The following is a 19222-nucleotide window of genomic DNA, read 5'->3' as shown; positions in this document are numbered from 1 at the left end:
GTTGCTCACCATGATCCACTGCTGTCGGGTATCCAGCCTCACAAATTAATGCATAGCACAGATACGTTCCATATGCCCAGCCTCACTATACATGGAGCTTATGACACTGGCAAAGAGTCATCGTCGTGGTAACAGTGGTAGAATGGAAAAGTGATTCCGGTATGGATTAGATAATTGTTATCTTTCCTACACTTCCAACTATTCCATCATGAACGTCGTGCAGCTGGTATGGACCATTTTTTGGCCTTATTTTTTACATCTCACTCACATCATTACAGGCCCCAGTCTTTGAAAAGTTACTTGGTTTAAAATTTTCTGGTACAGGAGAGCCAAAACATGGAGATAATTAGCCACCCATCATGTTGATCAACAAAGGCTTGACAGTTGGTCAAGGGTGGTAACCGAAGTTTCGCCAGCCTTGCCTGCGAAGAGGAGTCCGTTCTTTCCACGAGGAGAGCAGCGAGAGTGACACCATCATGGTATCCGTCTAGATGCTGTAGTGAGTTATCTGTGATTTGTATGATCGTTAGCATTTGCCTTGTAAGGACCTGGGAAGAAGACATGGAGGGGAGGATAACAATGAGACGCAAAACGTCAAAATGAAGGTCGAACACATAAAAGAAAAGTGAAAAGATAATGGAGGAAAGGAACGTACCTCGAGACCACTATCCATTCATTCGCAAGCGTTTTCTCCAGGCAAATACTCCAGCACAACACATTCTGCTCCTTCTGCACTCTGTTCTAGGAAACAAAACGGAAGCCATCAGTCCTTGTCTTGAAAGAAGCGCGGTTTGAAGTAGTCACGTTGTGCCAAAGTCATAGGTCCTGGAGCCTTACAGGTGGAGGCGCCAACTCTCCGTCGTCTCCAACCCCCGGCCCCCAGACGTAACCAACATCCTCTCCACATTCGAAAATCCCGACTCATTCGATTGATTGCAGACACATGATAACAGCCGTTTGGGTCGCGCGCACAACCAGAAGGGCCGTGGACGCCGCTGGAGGACGAGACGACAACGCAGCAATGTGATCCGTGAAAGTGATGGTGGGCATAATCAGAGGCATTATGTTTTGTCTTTAGAGAGTAAGAGTTAGGACATGACTACGGCGAGGGGAGAAGAGGGAAGAGGAAGACAAGAAGAGGAAACGTGGAGAGCAGGAAGCAATCGAAAGGGGGAATGAAGAATAACAAAAGGCACTCACGCAGTATTGAGATGTCATAAATCGGCTACAGGACCCAATTGACCAGCACACAATCGAGGTGTACCCAACCCATCTCATAATTGATCTTCGTGCTATCAAAGTTGGCTGAGGCTGGGACTCGAGGCGTACGTGATTCTGAAACCAAGGGCGACAGGAAATCTGATATCCAGTCTCGGTTCCCGGGGATTTTGGAGGATAAGACAATGGTGTAGGCGAAGATGGGGTTAGATAAAAGGCGTCACGGCGCAGCTTGGGATCGGGGGGGGGGATTCGGTGCTACACTGGAGCGAAGCGTCTTGGGGGTGTCACAGTGAAAGTGACGAAATTGACGTCGCAGGCAGCAGACAGGGCGCAAGATCAGAAACAGTCGTGCAGAGGTGGACTCTTGACCACGCAAGATATCGTGTCCGTGACCACTGACCAAGTTCACCTGCAGTTCCGTATCCGCGTCCACATCCATGCAAGGGGGAGCGCGAGCTGCAGCGTTAAACTCGTGCGCACTGAGGCCTTTTGAACGATGTGGTGGGTGCTGATGATTTGCTGATGATGCCACCTTCGTGTCGGTACGCCGTTCACGTCACTATCTGTGAAATGAAGATTCATAAGTGTTTGACACGAGGTAAGACGAGTCGCGAGATGCAGCCCTCGAGGGAAAAGCGAATTGATGCACGAAGAAACAGAAAAGTAAGGGTGGAACCGTAACGTACCACGAATCAAATTCCACCAGCCGACATCTCCAGTCCAACGATTCGGATATTCTTTCTGAGAACGTTAACCGGCCTTCGTTTTGACGGTAGTTGAGTCGAACCCTTTCAGTCTTTCGAGACGTTGACCAGCTTCGCATGGCAGGCTCTTTTGTATGGTTTCGAGGAAAGTTGTACTAGATATCAAAGCGTGCCTCCGGAGTCCCAATTATCTTTCGCCCACGCGGATCAAATCTTCCAGCTTCCAACTCACACATACCAGTGCACACCCATGGAAGTAGAGGTCGAGTAGGTGTGAGCTCGACCTGTCCAGGTATACATCTAGCCGATTTCCCAGCTGACGATGTGCCCGGTCGCAAATACTATCATATCGAAATGTTGACCACAGTGGTGGGAAGGACAACACGACGGAACGCCATCCTCTGCAAACGTGTGAGATGATGACTTCCACGAAAGGGTGTTTGGAAGCCATATGGATCCGCGAAGCATCTTGGGTGTCTTCGAAGATTTGGCAGAGGATTTCGGTAGGAAGGTTTGAAACAGGTGGCGTTTCGCTGTGGAGAGCCCCATATTCAGCCTGAGCTTAATCATCATGTGGTCGAGTTTTCGAGGCTTCTTCTTCGTGGTAAGGATGTCTTCACCACCTCCGGACTCAGACAAAGATTCTAGTAAACGCACAGACATTGAGAGGGCAATCTGGTGCAGATAATTGTGTAAATTAGAGGATACTTTCCCATCATCAGTTATAGGAACTTACATATAGCGGTTGGAAGCAAGCCCCGAAAGGAAACTTCCTCCTAGATAATTTAATAGGAGAGGACCAGGAGAGGGGTCCAGGAAGATGGAAGAAGTCAGTACTTGTGAAAGCCTGGTGCATGTGACGACTGTGCTTCTTGAAAGGGACAGCCAAACAAAATGCTTCCTGTCTTTGCGCCCCAGCGAGGCCAGGGCCCTGGACCAGCACTGGCGCCTGCCACAGCAACACTCGAACTTGAAACACAAAGCTGGACCGATGAAAAAATCACTGTTGAGCAATCGTGAAACAAGTTTTGAATTCTAGCAAATAATGCCTTGGCACATTTATCGAGTTGGCCACACGGTCAAGGGGCGGCCACCAGGCTTAGGGAAGACAGGGACTGCACAGCTCACAACTTCACTGTGAGTGTTCAACACACTCTCTAGAACGGAGGGAGACTGATCGTTCATTGAATATCTCAAGCTTCGTGTTTTAAGCTCCAACTTGTAGCTTCTAAGGTTTTCGAGATGACTTGAATCTTTTGGGTCGAATATCCCACGAAGCGGCTCTCTCATGGCGCGCGAGTGTAGGCAGGGCTGGGTTTGGGCTGAGTGCGACCGAGTCATCCAAAGGTATGGGAATCTCGGCGACACACCACCTGGCTTTTTTATTTTCGAGCAATGCTGAAGCTCTATGGCACATAGATTCTGAAGGACCAAGATTTCTTCGACACGACGGTACTACCGTAGCCCTCGCAACCGTTTGAGTCAGGCCTAACCGTGGTTTTCATCTCTGTTGGCTTCGACGCCATCCTGAGGACTCTTATCGCCTCATTCATCGCTGAATGGCCGACAGGTCAGAATGCTGCCACTATCTTTCCTCCTTGGCCTCGCCAACATTTAAACCCTCTTCAGGTCTTTATTTCGAACTCAGGGACATGTCAATCCAAAAAATCGACCATCTTGCGCAATTTGCACATTCATCATCGACATTGGCCGATACCCAGTTGGGGCATTGCTTCTCCTGACATTTGTCACACACCACACCGCCTTTCGGTGAATAAGCGGATTTTCTGTTGAACAACATCGTTTTCAGTCATAGACAAAAAAATTGGAGTCGATTTGACGCACCCAACTTTTTCCGTGACGGTCACTGTGACCTGTCACGCTTGTGGACAATCCTCGTTGAAAGTGAAACGCGTGAGGTGTGTGGATTCTGAAGGCATGGAAGCGTGGATATTGTCGCCACAGAATCTTCGAATCTCTATGGAGGTTAATGCGCGCGAGGACCACGAAACAAGGGCAGGTGTGAAAAGCAACGGTTGAAGGGGAAACACTTGAGCTTGAGGTGTGATGAGCCTGGAAGATTTGTAGGCTTTGTTTTTGTCGCGACAGAATCTCCATGGATGTCGAAGTGCGCAAGGACCACGAAATCAAAAGCAGAAGCGTTTTCATGAACACTTGAGCCAACATCTTTGGCTTTGTCAGATTTTTGTCAGGCTTCCCCCGCTGGTTACTAGCCAGGGTGTGAGTCTCCCAACGGGTTATGGAAATACGCCCCGAAGAGCTTGAGGATGGCGGAGAGGATAGCAGCAGCGGCAATAGCGACAGTCGGTCGAATGGCAACCAGCCCTCTAACAAGCGCCACGTCCCGCCCCCCTTATGAGCCTCGTCCTCGTCAACGGCTAACAGCGCATCCAACTCGATATCTGGCGGTTGACCTTCTTCGTACGGTCGCATCCCCATAATGTCGTAGTCTGCGGGAAGGCAAGAACACTCTCGCACGAAAACTTTTACGGTTGGAAGCGACGGCTTGGGGAGCCACTGGCATCCAGTCAAGATATGATGCACATGAAAACAAAGGAGGACCTACTGCACATCATAATCACCTCAGAGAAGGCTAGGATATCGCTGATGATGGCATGGTCTTGTCATTCAAGTTCGATCAGAATTGGTGAATTACCTACACCATCGTGCCCACTACGAATCTCACCCCAAGATTTTCGTATTCCATCGTCAATCCACGAGGAAAATTTCCTTCCCAATACGATGGTAGGATCGAATCGGCCCGTCGTCCAGTTTGCACGTCGGTTGCAAGTGTTGTGGTTACCCTTTTCTGGGGTCGAAGTAGGAGCTGTCAAACAGGACCGACATGCCTGAGAGGTAATACGATTGGCTCTAGCACGACCAGGTGGATGTCGAAAGTTTGATTCGGTGTAAGTTGGTCATAGTGCAGCTCCAAGCTACCATTGCTGAAACTCAACGTTCAATCTCAGCGCCCAGGTCCCGACGTCCCTTGAATTTGCTTCGAATAGTTGCGTTGTACGTCAGGCCTTGATCGCAGGTGATCTTTTGTTATCTCCGTCGAACGTTGAGAATTGCACTGAAGTTGGTGAACAGCAAGGCTTTGGCGTACCATCTCTTGTCTCGTTAAAGTAATTGTTGTACAGGCAGAGCTGTCATCGAACGTTGGGTGTCTGTAACCCACTCAACTGCGTTTCTCGTTTCCATTGCCTGTTCCCGACTCTTAGCCAGATGAACACGGAGTCGCGTCTGTCGTCGATATCCATTTAGAATGATTTAACTCATTGGCCGAGGATCTGTGGCTTAAACATGTCGTTAAGCGCCTCCCCCAAAAAAATATTGCCACCTCCTGAGGGTCATCGGGTTCCCAGAGACCACAACTTTCCAAATATCCCAAAACTATCGTTGTTCACGCCGCGCCCCGCCGATTTGTATCACACCAGCCTTTACGCGGAATTGTGACTTCAACAGCACTTGTTTGATCTTCCCACAACATTCCATCTGCCTCCCCGCGTCAGCCCTCTCATTTTCGAAGTACGGCTACAAATCAAGTAAATCACGACTCCACAATACCCGTCCTCATGTCGATCTCCGTGCTCGCATTGTCCATCGATCGAGTTCAAAGTTTCCGCTGATCACTAGCCAGTGATTGGCCTATTCACTTTTGGACAATGCCGTATCCAAAGCAAGCGTGCCATAAACGCGATTTAGACCCTTTTTTTCTGTTATCCAGGCCCACTTTTGTGCCCACCGTTAACACCATCGCTCTGACCGTTCCTTTTTCCTGACCTCGCTCTCTCGCGGTCCTCCCAGCCCCATTCTTACATCTTCATTGCTATGCCCATCCCACAAGTCACTCGGCCCTCATTTTCCGTTGTTGTTGACTCGGGCGCTGTTTCCACCGTGTTGAGAGACTATCAAAATGCACGAAACCGTGACCTTCAGCTGCCAATCTATGGGTCCTTCGACTCTCCAACAGTACGTTACCGTGACGTGATGTTGGGCCGACCTCACAGCCTCTTTTTTGTCAATCTGCAGCAGGCTGTGGACCGCCATCAGACTTTGGGGTTTCTGACCTACAAATGTGATTATATAGTGAGCTCTTGTTCCAGCCTTCAGCCTTTTCGTTGCGTTGATCTTCACGCAGGGCGGTCGCATGTCACCTACGCCACCTCTTCAGGATGCTCACAGTACTAGTAGTAGTAGTGGAGAATCGGGAGACTCAAGCGAAGAACCAGCTCTTGTGGTAGATCGTTCACTTTGGGTGTGTCGAAATCTCGTCTTTCAATGTCTACGCACAAGCTAACGTCGTGTGCAGTCTCGCGTGAAGGCACTGCTCTTTGAGATCGTCGTGATACTGCTTGTGGCCCAACGGTTCCTGACTACCGTCCGACGAGATTAGGTTCGTAATCACTTATGGATCTCAAGGCCTACTCTTTCATGACTTGCAGGGCTTCGTAGGCGGTGGTTACCGGTCTACAGTGGGCTGTTCATCACATCTTGGTCCTTGCTGGCATTTTTTCATCACATTACATATCGGATATGGCCATTCACATTCTTGTAGCATATTTTGAATGTTATCTGTACTAACCTATAAAGAGAATATCATGAACAAACTGTTGAAAGTATCGCTTTTGATTTTTCAAGTACGAGCGGTAGATGCTCTACGAGAGAAGAATCAACGTTACTTCATGCTAATCGATGCACAAATGGCCATAACAGAGGCTACTGATCACAGTTACATGGATGGCATGTTGACGCACAGGAACCCCGGAAGTGAGGTTCCAACAAGCGGCAGTCACAGGACGACGTCGTGGGGTGGGAGTAAGGAAGTAATTAAAGCCGGTCAAAGGCGACGAAGACTGATTCATGAATGTATGATTGGAGTGGGACCCGGAGGGAGGAGAGAAACGAAAAAAAATTGCGAGCAGGAGGGGGGCTGAGGAGACTAACATAACACGTCTTCCGAGTCTCCTAGCAAATTGAAAGGCCATGAAAAACGAAGAAAGTCCGAGTCAGGTAAAACTCGCGACGGTGCACAATGCTGGAAGGGTTTCTTGGCTCTTAGGGAAACTGGGGAAGCACGAAAAGAGTCCTGAGGAGCCGTCAACTCCGCAGGCAACGGACAGCCAGCCGCTCGAGTAGGAAGACGGAGACTTGCGTAGGCTTCTTGACATTCGATGAAGCGCCTTACCACGAGGTCGCTGGCAGTCATTCGACAGTCAATGCCGTAGTAAGATGGCATTGAAACGAGGTCGATTCAATTGGCGGATATTTGAGGGGCTGTCTCGGAGACCGACCTCAGAAATCTGGAAGTAGCTGGCCGTCTTTCGGCAGGTATCAGAGCCCGGGGCCCCGGTCATGTAGCCCTCAGCCTGAAGAACTGAGAAATTATTGGAACTGGGTGGTTTGCTAACAATTCTGTCTTCATAGCATCGGCCAGCGCAGTTCAATTGGTGGTGGATAGGTACCCCAGACACGCTTTCGTGAATGTCATGACGGTCGCCAGATCGTGCCACTCGATAGTGTTGACACAGAATGAACAAGACGACCGTCGATGGTGCATAAATAAAACGCCGCTTGAATCCCTTGCTTTTAGGAGAGTGAAAAAAGCAGATATTGTTCTTCCACTCACAACGAAGGGTGGGGGAGTGGAGAGGCTGAGCTGACCGTCGTGGCTGTTAGCATGCTTGTGGTACTGATGATAGCCAAACAATATTCCTCGTCACCCCAACGGTCACTGCTATTCAACTTGATTGACGTTCATCGATGCATCAATCATCGAGTTCATATATTCGATGTTGGCTCAGATCATCCCTAGTTTCGGGAGCCTCGAGAATGGAAGTCTTGGAGGAACCAGGGAGGAACACATCAAAAATCTGTTTCGGTCTACAGTCAACGCATAGAAGACGTTGCTCAAAGTGTATTCCATATCAGCTGCGAAGACAAGAGTATCGACAAATCATTGTTTGAGAGTATATGCCAATGGGAATAAGGCAACGAGGTATGTGTTCCCGTCGTCCTTTTTGTTACCGTGTTGAGCCATCAGTTGAAAAGCCTCGATGCAGGATCTTGTCGTCATCTACAAAAATTTCTCTTCGCATTGCGAGACTTCTGTTTGCCTTCCCGATGTCAGCTTCTGCATCGGCCCACGTTATCAGGAAGAAAGCCACATCCGTTGTCCTTATCGTCCATATTGCTCCCACCAATCCATCTCGACTACGGAAGTATCATTAGCCGTCAAGAGATTAACGCTAAGTGCTCACTTACCAGCTGGTGACGTGCCATCGCAATGTCGAAGGGCTAGGACTTTCCTTCCGCCTTGCCTGTTGGCCCATCCAAGAACTTTTGGACCTGTGTCAGCCCAGTTAAGCTGGTCCGGCGTGGTTTCCATCGGGCCTGAGCACTGGGATTCGCTTTTCAGCTGGTTACTTGGCATGGCCTTTCGTGAATGGTCCAATGATATTTTCCCGCACGGGATGGTGATTATCATGTAAACAGGCCGTGCATTCATGTGGATCAATAGCCAATTGTGCGGCACGCCTGCCTCGGAGGATGTGGTCTCCATACTACGGCCTCGAAGTTGGATCACCTTTGATGAGGGCCTCGTATCCTGACAAGTTCAAAGAAACATCCAGGCCGGCTTTGGAGAACTTTCTTCGTCGGAAGGTGATGTCCTCATGAACATCACCTCCAGCAGTTCCGCGATATCCATACGTTGAGTCTCGCCGTATTTTCCCTCTGCAGAGGATGTCATTCAAGAAAGCATGTTGGAGATCATCACCCCACAAAGGCAGCTGGAGCTATAGTTTTGTGTCGTCGGAAGGGCGACGTCGACGCGGATACGCTTGACATTTTCCTTTCTGGAGGGACTCGTGTGAGGGCTTCCAATGGTTCGGACATCATCTCGTTCCACTGGTCCTGGTGGGGGACTTTTGATTTTCCCATGGAGAACTTTGGCAGGTTCCTTCCTTTCTCTGGGGAACGTCACCTTCAAGCTCAAGTCCTGCAGGATTGTCAGATTTCCCTTTGCGCAGTTTGATCATGCAGTAAGTCAACGTCGCCGACGCTTACCGGCTTGCACAACTCTTGGAAAATCTGTCGGAAGGAGCCGGTCCACGCATTAGCGCCATACGGTCATGGTAAACGTATGGTCAGCTGTCGGTTGCCTTCCTGCCAAACGTTGACTGATCGGTCTCTCACACTCGCGCTTTCTCCACTCTTGCAGCGCAGGCTGTCCCAATCGCTTTCGGCTTCTCCCTCATCCTCGATCTCTTTCTCATCATCGTTGCCTATCATAGATCCAGTAGTGACGAGCCAGGCGGTCGGTGCGGTCAATACTTTAAAGCGTGTTCAGGTTCACCAGTGCACCCATCCAGTTTTTTTTTTCGGTCTCTTTTGGGTTGATGGGTATCCAGACCCTCCAACCCAAAAAGAACCTCCCGATAAGACTCATTGCATGCCTTCCTTCCGTCTCATCAGACCTTGTACCTCACAACCACAACCGCTTCAGTCTCTCTTTGCTCTCTCCCTAGTCAGTCACACCAACGTACACGGACGTACATTCCTATCACCATGTCACAAGTCCTGTTTCCGTCTTTCAGCTTGGTACTCAACTCTGACCATGGCTCAACCATCCTGCGCGACTACGAACGGACACAAAGGCGCGAGCTCTTCGCTCCCATGCTTGCCCCACTCACTGATGAGGAGGGCCTCATGGTAGGCTCAAACTCTCTGGAACCTCTTCAATGTTCTGACTTTTTCCCCTCTCCTACAGCGCACTCTTGACCTCCGTCCAGCACCAGTATTTGCAACTGACGAGCGCGACTATTTCCTTGTGAGTTGACTTCGTGACGAGCATTCAGCCTTTCTCACTACTCCTTCTAGCAGGAGCAAGATTCTGCCTCATTGTTCGGCGATGCTCCCGAGAAAAAGTTCGGCTTCTATTGGGTAGGTTCTCATATGTTTTTGTTCTTGGAATACATCGTACTCATCAAACCGTCTTCAGCGGCACTTCAGGATGATAGTCGAGAGAATCAAGGGTCTGGGAAGGTTGTGATCCAATGCCCGGTCTACGGCCCAGCATTGGAATTCTTGTCGTCGCCCTTAGGTTGGAAGGAAGGCGCTCACTCAACAGTGGTTGTCACTTTGAGGTAGCTGTTGGGATATATGGCTGGTCGCGCATCTTCAGCTTCTCGCCTTCCCTTGTCGCCATTACGACCCAAAAGTTATAAAGCGCCATGGGCGCCTCCATTGTAGAATTCTTGTTTGTCATTTAAACCTCAGCCTCACCGGAATCATCATTACTCTTGTCCTTCGTGTGCCAGCTGAGCTGAAAGAACCCGCAGTCTCCATGCATGTAAAGACATTGTGAGCCGTCGTTCACAAGCCCTAATGACATCAGGAACAGATGATTAGACAAGGAATCCCAAAAGCTGCATCTTGAGTTATTGGCATGGTAGCTTGCTGGATTGGATGGTTCTGCAGAGGCGTATCATGAAAAGATTGCTTTATTAGCTGGGCAAAAACAACAACGGATGAACGGCGTATGGGAACGATAGGGGAAGCAGAAAGGGGTCAGAGAGAGGGTCAGAATGTTGAAAATTTCCTTGAAGGATTCGGATAATGACAAAGAAACAGGCGAGAAAAATCAGTCGTCCAAAGATGGGTGACCATCCAGCCCGTCCGCCTAAGAGGCACTGAATTGTTCGGATCCTTCTGCTTGTAGATTGGACTTCGGGCCTTAGCTTCTTGATCTTTGAAGTCAAGGGGGCAAGGAAGGGCTTGATGAAGCATTGCGCAAAAGATCGGAAGAGTCGCTTGTCCAAGAAAAATCTGAAAATTCAAGATTGCGGAGGCATTGCGTATATTGTTTTTCGATGACGAGTCTGATCTTCAGAAAAGATAAGTCGTAGAAATATATACGCCATGCTTGCAACAGCTTTGTGGCGCTCCTCACGCTCCTCTGAACTTTTCTTCACAACTCCCCCGAGGTCCAAAGCCTTTGATGGCCCAATGACGGCCATGCCGCTTTACTGTGTGTGCCACCATCAACGTTCCCTTTCAGCCAAATAGGCAGCTCGAGAAGACTGATGCATAGGCCAAACATAGGCGGTTTTCTTGACAGTGCACTGAAAACAATGTCAACGAAATAAGCTGGGAGGGCGAACATTGAGCTAGGACCTGGGAGGGGTTTCAGGCAGCCCATGAATGGCTGGGATAGCTGTTGGTCTTGGAACTCTTCCAACTATCGTGTACACCATGTTGGCTGGTTCGACTTAGCGAACATATGATGGTAATTGTTCTGAAAAATTGATCAATAAGAACGGAGAAAAGAAGAGAACTCACCAGACAGACAAAACGAAAGCCCATTGCATATGCAACGAAGCTTGCGTTGAGATTTACAAACAGATGCCAGCAATGGTAGGATAGTATTCGCTTATAACTCTTGAACAGGTTTCGCCGGCACACTCACTGCAGCATTGCGATCAAAAGGCTTGTATGGAGAGGCGGAGGAAACCATATCATTATTGAGGAGCACTCAGCAAAGATGTGTGTTTTAGTACGCCATGTTTTGTTTTGGCGCGGAGCAAAGTGGTCTTGTCCAAATTCCCATCACTGGCAACCATGAATGCTTGACGAGTTTATCGCGCAGCGCTCAACAGTCGAGACTCATTCGCGTTTTCTACTTCATGCGGTATATCGGGGAACGACAGGTTTTAGAGTCGTTAGGGATTGTGAGTGGCAAAGGGTAGTTTGGGCAATTGCAGGGAGAAGGGATCGGGGACTGGGAGGTTGCTCATATCGGATCGCATGGATGTACGTGCCGTTTTCTCTTTCTTAAACGCTAGTCATCGAGTTTTCCAAGTCTCATATACTCTGCCAGCCTGGAAAGGAATCCCAACTAGGAACGGTTGCAAAAAGTTGCACCTTCACATCAAGTTTTCCGGTTTACTGCCACGTCGAATAGGCCAGGTCAAGCTTATAACCAACGTTACGAGGCACTCGGCCAACTATGTGGAATCACTCGAGACCCCAGCGCCTTCGTTGTCTCCTTCTGCAATTTTAGCAAGAAAGTAACCAGTCTTCCACCATTTCCGGTCTCGGTCTCTCTCCTCGACCTCTTGCCAGAGCTTGGTTTCCGGACCATGTTTCACATCACGGAGTGCTACGAGGCACTCAGCCAATTTTGTGGTATCACCCGGGACCCCGGCGCCTTCTTTGCCTCCTTGTGCAATTTAAGCAAGAAAGTAACCAGTCTTCCGCCATTCCCGGTCTCGGTCTCGGTCCCTGACCTCGACCTCTTGCCAGAGCTTGGTTTCCGGACCATGTCTCACATCCCGGAGCGCACTATTCCCCCATCAGTCTATGTTTTCGGTAACACAAAGAAATCCTGTCAACTCACCCCTCTTCCTATGGGTGCAACGTAATGACACTCCGATGAAAATCAATAGCTCGCAATGGGATTGGGAGGAAGTTTTGAGGGAGCCGCCGTTCGCTGGTGCTTTTCTAGGTTCTTTTGACTGCAGTTTCGCTTGCCGTGGCAGAACACGCGAAGATTCTTGTCCCAGAGGCGCGAACATTCAACGGCCCTCAGTTCCTGGCTTCATCCTAGTGAGGGGATGAGTCCTGCTAAAGTGTGTTGAGCCGATCCCAAGATGCACATTTGACTGAACGCTGTGCATGATCGTCCAAGGAGAATAGGCCAGGACAGCGACAGCTTTATGGGCTTTGTGTTACAGGCGCTTGGCGCTTGAGACTGTCGGCTGCGTGGATTCCAGGAAAACCCTGCGTTTTTCCTTCGAAAGCCCCCCGCTGCTCCGTGGTTGAAGTAGCAAGGGTTCGCACGTTATATGGAAGAAAATCTCCTGGCGCCCTATCTTCATGGAAGGTGGTGTTGGCTTGGCCACGAGGGACTTGGAGCACACCAATCCGCTTGTAGCAGAGTTGGTGGACCCATCAAAGTGTTTGAACGGGACGGGCAGTATCTCCCTATTGTCAAGCTGCCGTGGACGACTAGGAATTTTTGTTTCGATGCCTAACGCTCGCGATCGTGAGCTGGCCGATGTTCAGATTGATGGAGGTCAGGATTTTTCCATTGGACGGCTCCTACTCCTCCGTTGAATGGGGTTGCTATCACCTCCTCCCACCTTTCATTGCCCAGCGAACGACTAGGGAGTCGTGACATAATGTTCAACCATCAACGGGTACTGGCAATTCGACTTTGGGGTTCTCTCATCCGAGAAAACTTGTTCAAGAGTGCTGAGGATGGGGCCGGTGACAGTTACGGAATTGACCAGAATCGGCAACAGGGAAGCTCTGTAGTCGTTGAGCATGAGAAAACATGCGAGACGACCAGAAGTACTTTGAGTCGGCTGTTGGATCTGGCGGCGCCGATTCACCCAGATTTGTGGAACCTTACGTTGAGGCCACATCGGTTGCTTTCTCTGTCCACAACTTTCGGCTGTTCCCTCGCCAGGTCTTCCCCTAGGCGCTTGTACGGATTTTGATTTCTCACCATTTCAGATTTCCTCTACCCTGGACATTCTTGTTCTGGTAACCTGGACGGGCTGCGCGCCGATCATCAAAAATTGGCGATGGACGCACTCCCGAGCTCGATCCAACCCTCTTCAGTCTAGACTGATAAGGAACCGAAAATGTAAGATGCATGGCGCGATAAACCCCTTTTTTCGAGTTTTCTGTTGGTTGACTTGAAACTTATTTTGGTCCCCCCAAACTCCCAAACCCTGTATGAGCCACCATTTCAATTTCCTTATCAAAGACCCCCCCTCCCTCGGTTGTCTGCGGCTCTTCACCCCCAAAGTCAACATAAATCATCTTCTCAGCTGGACTTTCTTTCTTGATAACAACCGCCCGCCCTTCTCTCCTCCACGGCCACCACCTCCGGGCTCCTTGACGCTCTTTCCAAACCTGAAACGTGCATTTTTACTCCCACCATGCCACTTTCCCAATATGTTGTCTTGCCGTCCTTTGGTGTTCTCATAAGTACATCCATCACCCTCGAATTTCGACGCGCCCCGAACCGCGACGACCCAGTTCCCAACTCTGACCCCTTGAATGATTATCTCACGGTAGGCACATCCATGACATACTTTTTGCAGGCACTGATGTTGTTTCGTGCCGCCCTCAGCGTCCGACCACCCAAACCGTTGGTTGCCCATTTGCTCTCTAGTTGCTTGTTTGACTTTGTTCAGCAGGACCTAGCTGCCGCCCCTTCCAACGGTGGCGCAAGCAAGAAGGAAGTCAAGCTCTGGGTACGTATCCTCACGCTAACCTGAATGTATGATGTACCCCGTACTCATCATCCTGCAGCGACACTTGAAGAAGATCTTTCTGAAGGTGAAGGGCATTGGTGGCAAGTTCCTCACTAGCTGAGTAGAGTCCAAGCGCCAAGCTCCGGACACTGCTAGAAGGATGCCTTGATTCGGTCTAATTGCGTAGCCTTGCACTTATATATCTTGCTCGTGCTCTTGCACGTCGCCTTCGTTTTCATTCTCATTTTGCCTTCTTTTCTTGAAGTCTGCGTAGGTAGTCCGTTGATAGGATACCCACATGGAAGATACATGTCCAACCTTGAAGCAATCCAGCAACCTTATACACGTATCTCGCAATAAATTGCTACAGGGCCTGATTTTGTTGAGTGCATGAACTTGTATTTATCTTCATCTTTTTGGGGTACATCGTCGAATGTGGTTGCAAGTCGATATCGGTACAATCGGTACTGTGACATTTGAGGTTTCTCACAGGTCTGAACGACAAGTGGCAATTATATTTTTGTAATGTCTCGTGTTAAACCCATTTTGTTCAACGTATACCCATCACAATAAAGCGCATGTGGGTGTAGAGGGACGGGACAGGTAGCAGAGGGAAAATGCAGAGAAGTGCTGGGAGGCAGGAGTAGGTGAAAAGAAAGTGCCCCATTTCAAGACCGGAATCAGGTTGCCTGTCCCAGTGATAGATGGGTCAGAGACAGGACTTGAGAGAGAAACACCAGGTTTGGAGAGGTCGAATTTGAGATGAGAACTCCCTGAAATTCGGGCGTAAGTTGCTGACCACTGCCGAATTGTAGTGGCTGTATGTACTCACTGACTCCGACATGATTCAATCGTGTGGTGAGCAGCTGTGAATGAGCATCTCGCTGAATTCAGTTTCAAAGATTGTGGTCGGGCCGACGGAGCAACCCAATTCGAAAAGCTCCACAATAAAGCAGGACTTTGGCAGCACTTGATATTGCCCCGTGGAGCAAAGTAGACTGGAAGATCTAGAGACGTACAACGAGGGAGCTGGAAAGCGTTTTGAAGAGTATAAACGGTAAAAATGTTTGAGTGCGTTGTGAGACAGATTCCAACTCCAAGGATCGGAAGTTGGCGTTCAAAGGAAAAACTTGAGATAGATATTCGTTGTTCCCCGGGCGGCCGGGCCCCCATTGGCTGAATCGTCTGGTGGCCTAAGTAATATTGTAGTCGCAGGTATGTCTAAATCGCGGTTTTCTCAGTAGATTCAGGTACACCTGCTTGAGCTTGTGTCCACAGCTTCAAATTCCCATTTTTCGATTACCAGAGTGGGCCAAGAGGTTGATGGTTTTGGGATTCTCGAAAAGTTGAGAAAGAGTGTAGTATGGGTTGTAGAAGGCTGACACCATATGTTATCTAACGCTGAACGTTGAATTGTTGAACAAGGGTTTGAAAGAGGGTCTCGGCACAACTTCAAGACCGTCATCCACGGCGCATAACGATTTTGACCTTGACTTTGCCAAGAAATTCGTGATATCCCATATCAGACAAAGACTCGAAGAAACTGGGTGAGGGGGGGAAAGATGAAGGCAGGCCGTTTAGGCCCCAGGAGCAATGGGTCGGAGTTCGGTTTCGGGAGGCAGCGGCAGTTTTGAATCTTGATGTGGCCTCGACATGATCAGACCGATGTGTTCCACAACTCCTGCCACAAACGACAAACTCAATTGCTCGGCACCCAGTGCTCGAGATGCACCAACGCCATTTAGGTCATGGGGTACTTTCAAGCGAAACCGTGTCAGGCAAAGGGGTTGTGATGGTATCAGGTATTGGAGATGACCATGGGGAGGGCTTTGAACGTCGAGGGCTTTGAACATCACCCGGCTATTTCGCATGGACGATGGTATGTGCTTATCTTCCTTCTTGAACGCTCATTCAAGACCTCTTCAGAACTCATAAAATTTGCCAGGAAAGAACTGCCAATAACGACCTCGAAAAAGTGGTCAAGTTATCCCTTCGCTACCACGTCGACTAGCCGAGCCCAAGTCTGACAACTTTGACAGGCAGTCTGTCTGTCATTTGGCAGCCATCAGCGCCTTCTCTGTTCCTTTTCCTCTGTTTTGGCGAGAATATTGAGGTGCTGGCACAAAGCCGCGTGCGGTTCTGGATTTCTCGATTCAAACCTCCGTTGCCGGTCAGATTTCCACATCCTCCATCTACGCTGGATATCCTGTCAAGTTCTACTTCTAGAAGCGAAGTGGAAATACACAACTCACCCATTTGCTACGATATGTGCCCATCACGTGACGGCTTTGAAAGCTCAGGAGCGGGACATGATTCAGGTTTGAAGCCTTTGGACATTTGTGGAAGTCTCAGAACCACTGGTTCCATCTGCATGAAGGCCAACCTACGGCGGGAGGCGTTTGGAAATTTATGCCTCTATGTGGCATGGGGCTTCAACTGCACAGTGTCCATTGAAGCCGATCTGCACAAGGCTCATTCAAAGACATGCCGAGGAGTTCGTCCTGAGTGCGTTTGCTCACCTGGAGCACCCCCTAATTGGCCTCTGTGGAGACCAATCATTGAACTGTTTGAAAGAGGTCTGAAAGTCGAACGTTGCCTCTTGTAGTGGAGAACGACGTTATCGTGAACTGGGCGATCCCAAGGAGGTGTCTGAGCGGCGAATGTGCAGCATTATTCTGCCGCTCACTGCGCAACTCTCCATGTCCGTGAAGGAGGCATGCCAGGCGGTTGCGAACCCGACGTTTCCACCCGTTCGGTCCTCTGTTCTTGGATGGGACGGCTTCCTATCCAGAGCAACAAAGGCCTTCGTTGACACTAGACAGTTGTACAGGTTGCAAGGGGTCCCAAATCCCGAATTGCTGCCTCCTCAAGCAGGCGTTGGAATGCTGTTGAGCCGTGGTGAAATGACTTGGACGTTTGACTTTGGGGTGCTCTCTTCTCCGTGGTCGTCAATAGAGCCTGTTATAAGCTTTGGAGGAATAAGGACTCGGCGTTTCTATATGGTTTCACAGGAATTTGGGCGTACCAGCTGTAGGGGAACGAGTCAAGGAGAGGCTATCGCCACCACCTATTGTCCGGTCCTTGGACAACAGGTAGTGTGGACTGGGTGCGGAGGAGTCTCTAAATGTCGGGAATGCTGTGGATTGGCTGTTGAGAGCAAGTATCGCTTGTTCTCACAGAGTTGTGTTTGAGGCGGCAACCGTTGGACGTTGAGCGGGTTGGGTTTCTCACAACTTTCGGCAGTGCACTCCTGGGCGCTTGGACGCATGGTTACATCTCTTCCCTTCATTACTCCCCCGCCAGTCTCTTTCTGGCAAGCCAGCCCCCCTACGCGCCGATCGGCGGCAAAGGGCGAAGGACACGGTTCCTGCGGTTCAACCATTTTTGGCCTATAACGATCCAGGATATCCAGGAACGAAAATTTTAAACTTCAAGTAAGGAATTCCAAGGTCGCCGCTGTTTTGACGGCTATTTGGACCTCTTCACCCCAAAAATCCCATATTAATTCCCCTCTGTCCTGCATCCCTCTTTCCTTATCACACCCACCGCCACCACCCCCGCCCCAACGCTCCTTTGCTGCTGCTACAAATTAAAACGTGCAGCGTTTCATTCTCTATCTATGATGCCTCGCTCGCATCCGGTTTTGCCATCCTTCACCCTCGCCCTCAGTGGCTCAGTCACCCTTCGCGACTTTCAGCCAGCCCGCAACCGGGAAATTCATATTCCCATCCATGCTCTGCCTGACGACGAGAACCTCATGGTGCGGCATGTCCGCGACATACATCTCCCGGCCACTGATTTCCCCGTCTTGTCCACAGCGCACGGTTGATCAACGGACTGCTCCAGCTCCAGCCTTCATCGTTTACAAGGCTGACTACTATCCGGTAGGTTGCTCCTTCAAGATATCCATTTCGGAACATCTCTTTGCCCATTTGATTTTTGTTTAGGACCCAGAGGCCGCGTCCTTATTTGGCGATGCGCAAGAGGAACAAATCTCAGAAGGCTTCTTTTGGGTATGTGTGTTCGAAGCTGAGATGTGCGTCACACTCATCATATCACAGCGACGCCTCAAAGCCGTCCTGCTGAAGATCAAGGGCTTTGGAGGCCTCTTCACCATCTGAGTGTCTTCCTGCTTTTGATGCCGAAGCCTTCACATGACCCATCTTGTTGCTCGCTAAACGCTAAACATCTCTTGCATTTTGTCATTGTCAATCCCATTATCAACGCTTCGTGGCCTTCTTTTGTATCATATATATAGCTTTGCAGTATCTGTTGATCAACGCTTCATTCGCCTTCCTTTGTAGTATATAGTTCTCACCATGATCTTGATAATTCAGGACACTCACACAAAATATAGTCGTTCTTGCTCGTATGACAGACAAAGTTGAGGGGTTATGATCACACACGGAAGAAATTGATTCTGTTGCTCTTTGTCTGGACTCTGGGCAAGAGATGACTTTTTGGTCATCCACTCACTTCAGAACTTGTCGTTGTTTCATTGGCTTGATGTACGCAGTGGACTGTATCCCGATAGTTTCATAATGGAATCGATAGAACTTCGACGTTGGTCTGATTGCAGTTTGCGTTTGAAAATTCGCACGAAATCTGAATGACGAAGAATGATCATATTTTTGTATCATGTGTAATGTTTTTGTGTTATGTCTCGTGTTGGTTGCCTTTTGTTTAACGTGCACGCATATCAATAAAGCGCACGAGGAAGGAAGGAAAGGGAGGGAAGAGGGAGGGAAGCAAGGGTAAGAGAAAGAGTAAGAAAGGGATGGCGAAGAGCAAGGGTAAAAGTAAGGGAGGGTGGGTGGCAATTGTAAGGGTAATGGAGAAGGGTGGCAAGTGTAAGGGTAATGGAGAAGGGTGGCAAGTGTAAGGGTAACGGAGGAGGCTGGAGGAGGTCCGAGGGTGACAAGGGTAAGGGTAAGGGAGGAGGATGACAAGGAAGGGTAAGATTAAGGGAGGGAGCGATGGAAGGGTGGAGGGATCGGGAAATGT

At 49.5% G+C, this 19222-nt stretch overlaps 7 protein-coding genes across 7 annotated transcripts; 5 read left to right on the top strand and 2 right to left on the bottom strand.

The window, feature by feature from the left end:
• Nucleotides 1-763: 763 nt before the first annotated feature.
• LACBIDRAFT_324629 (uncharacterized protein) lies at nt 764-4653 on the bottom strand (the record flags this gene model as incomplete). The annotated part of the gene is given in 12 exon segments (XM_001878024.1): nt 764-1099; nt 1201-1476; nt 1622-1630; nt 1702-1784; nt 2158-2209; nt 2247-2600; nt 2662-2908; nt 3054-3060; nt 3080-3247; nt 3682-3712; nt 3771-4463; nt 4633-4653. 12 exon segments carry the CDS (start codon nt 4651-4653, stop codon nt 764-766), a joined length of 2277 nt encoding a protein of 758 aa, XP_001878059.1.
• A 3474-nt stretch (nt 4654-8127) lies between these two features.
• LACBIDRAFT_324628 (uncharacterized protein) lies at nt 8128-9242 on the bottom strand (the record flags this gene model as incomplete). Its single annotated transcript, XM_001878023.1, has 5 exons — nt 8128-8162; nt 8214-8535; nt 8728-8949; nt 9018-9041; nt 9147-9242. The coding sequence occupies 5 exons, from the start codon at nt 9240-9242 to the stop codon at nt 8128-8130; spliced, it is 699 nt and encodes a 232-aa protein (XP_001878058.1).
• Nucleotides 9243-9518: 276 nt separating this feature from the next.
• LACBIDRAFT_324627 (uncharacterized protein) lies at nt 9519-10100 on the top strand (the record flags this gene model as incomplete). The annotated part of the gene is made up of 3 exons (XM_001878371.1): nt 9519-9662; nt 9721-9780; nt 9831-10100. 3 exons carry the CDS (start codon nt 9519-9521, stop codon nt 10098-10100), a joined length of 474 nt encoding a protein of 157 aa, XP_001878406.1.
• A 1412-nt stretch (nt 10101-11512) lies between these two features.
• LACBIDRAFT_324626 (uncharacterized protein) lies at nt 11513-12373 on the top strand (the record flags this gene model as incomplete). The annotated part of the gene is made up of 4 exons (XM_001878370.1): nt 11513-11680; nt 11714-11762; nt 11830-12019; nt 12127-12373. The coding sequence occupies 4 exons, from the start codon at nt 11513-11515 to the stop codon at nt 12371-12373; spliced, it is 654 nt and encodes a 217-aa protein (XP_001878405.1).
• A 1527-nt stretch (nt 12374-13900) lies between these two features.
• On the top strand, nt 13901-14339 carry LACBIDRAFT_315492 (uncharacterized protein; the record flags this gene model as incomplete). Its single annotated transcript, XM_001878369.1, has 2 exons — nt 13901-14218; nt 14277-14339. 2 exons carry the CDS (start codon nt 13901-13903, stop codon nt 14337-14339), a joined length of 381 nt encoding a protein of 126 aa, XP_001878404.1.
• A 1532-nt stretch (nt 14340-15871) lies between these two features.
• Nucleotides 15872-16033, top strand: LACBIDRAFT_315491 (uncharacterized protein; the record flags this gene model as incomplete). Its single annotated transcript, XM_001878368.1, has 1 exon — nt 15872-16033. The coding sequence occupies one exon, from the start codon at nt 15872-15874 to the stop codon at nt 16031-16033; it is 162 nt and encodes a 53-aa protein (XP_001878403.1).
• Nucleotides 16034-17840: 1807 nt separating this feature from the next.
• Nucleotides 17841-18339, top strand: LACBIDRAFT_324624 (uncharacterized protein; the record flags this gene model as incomplete). The annotated part of the gene is made up of 4 exons (XM_001878367.1): nt 17841-17978; nt 18037-18102; nt 18166-18231; nt 18280-18339. The coding sequence occupies 4 exons, from the start codon at nt 17841-17843 to the stop codon at nt 18337-18339; spliced, it is 330 nt and encodes a 109-aa protein (XP_001878402.1).
• Between the last annotated feature and the right edge of the window lie 883 nt (nt 18340-19222).

Source organism: Laccaria bicolor, genomic scaffold (genome assembly GCF_000143565.1).
Source record: "Laccaria bicolor S238N-H82 LACBIscaffold_6 genomic scaffold, whole genome shotgun sequence".
NCBI classification, from domain to species: domain Eukaryota; kingdom Fungi; phylum Basidiomycota; class Agaricomycetes; order Agaricales; family Hydnangiaceae; genus Laccaria; species Laccaria bicolor.
Note: the sequence above shows the minus strand (reverse complement) of the source record. Positions and strands in the feature narration are given on the sequence as shown.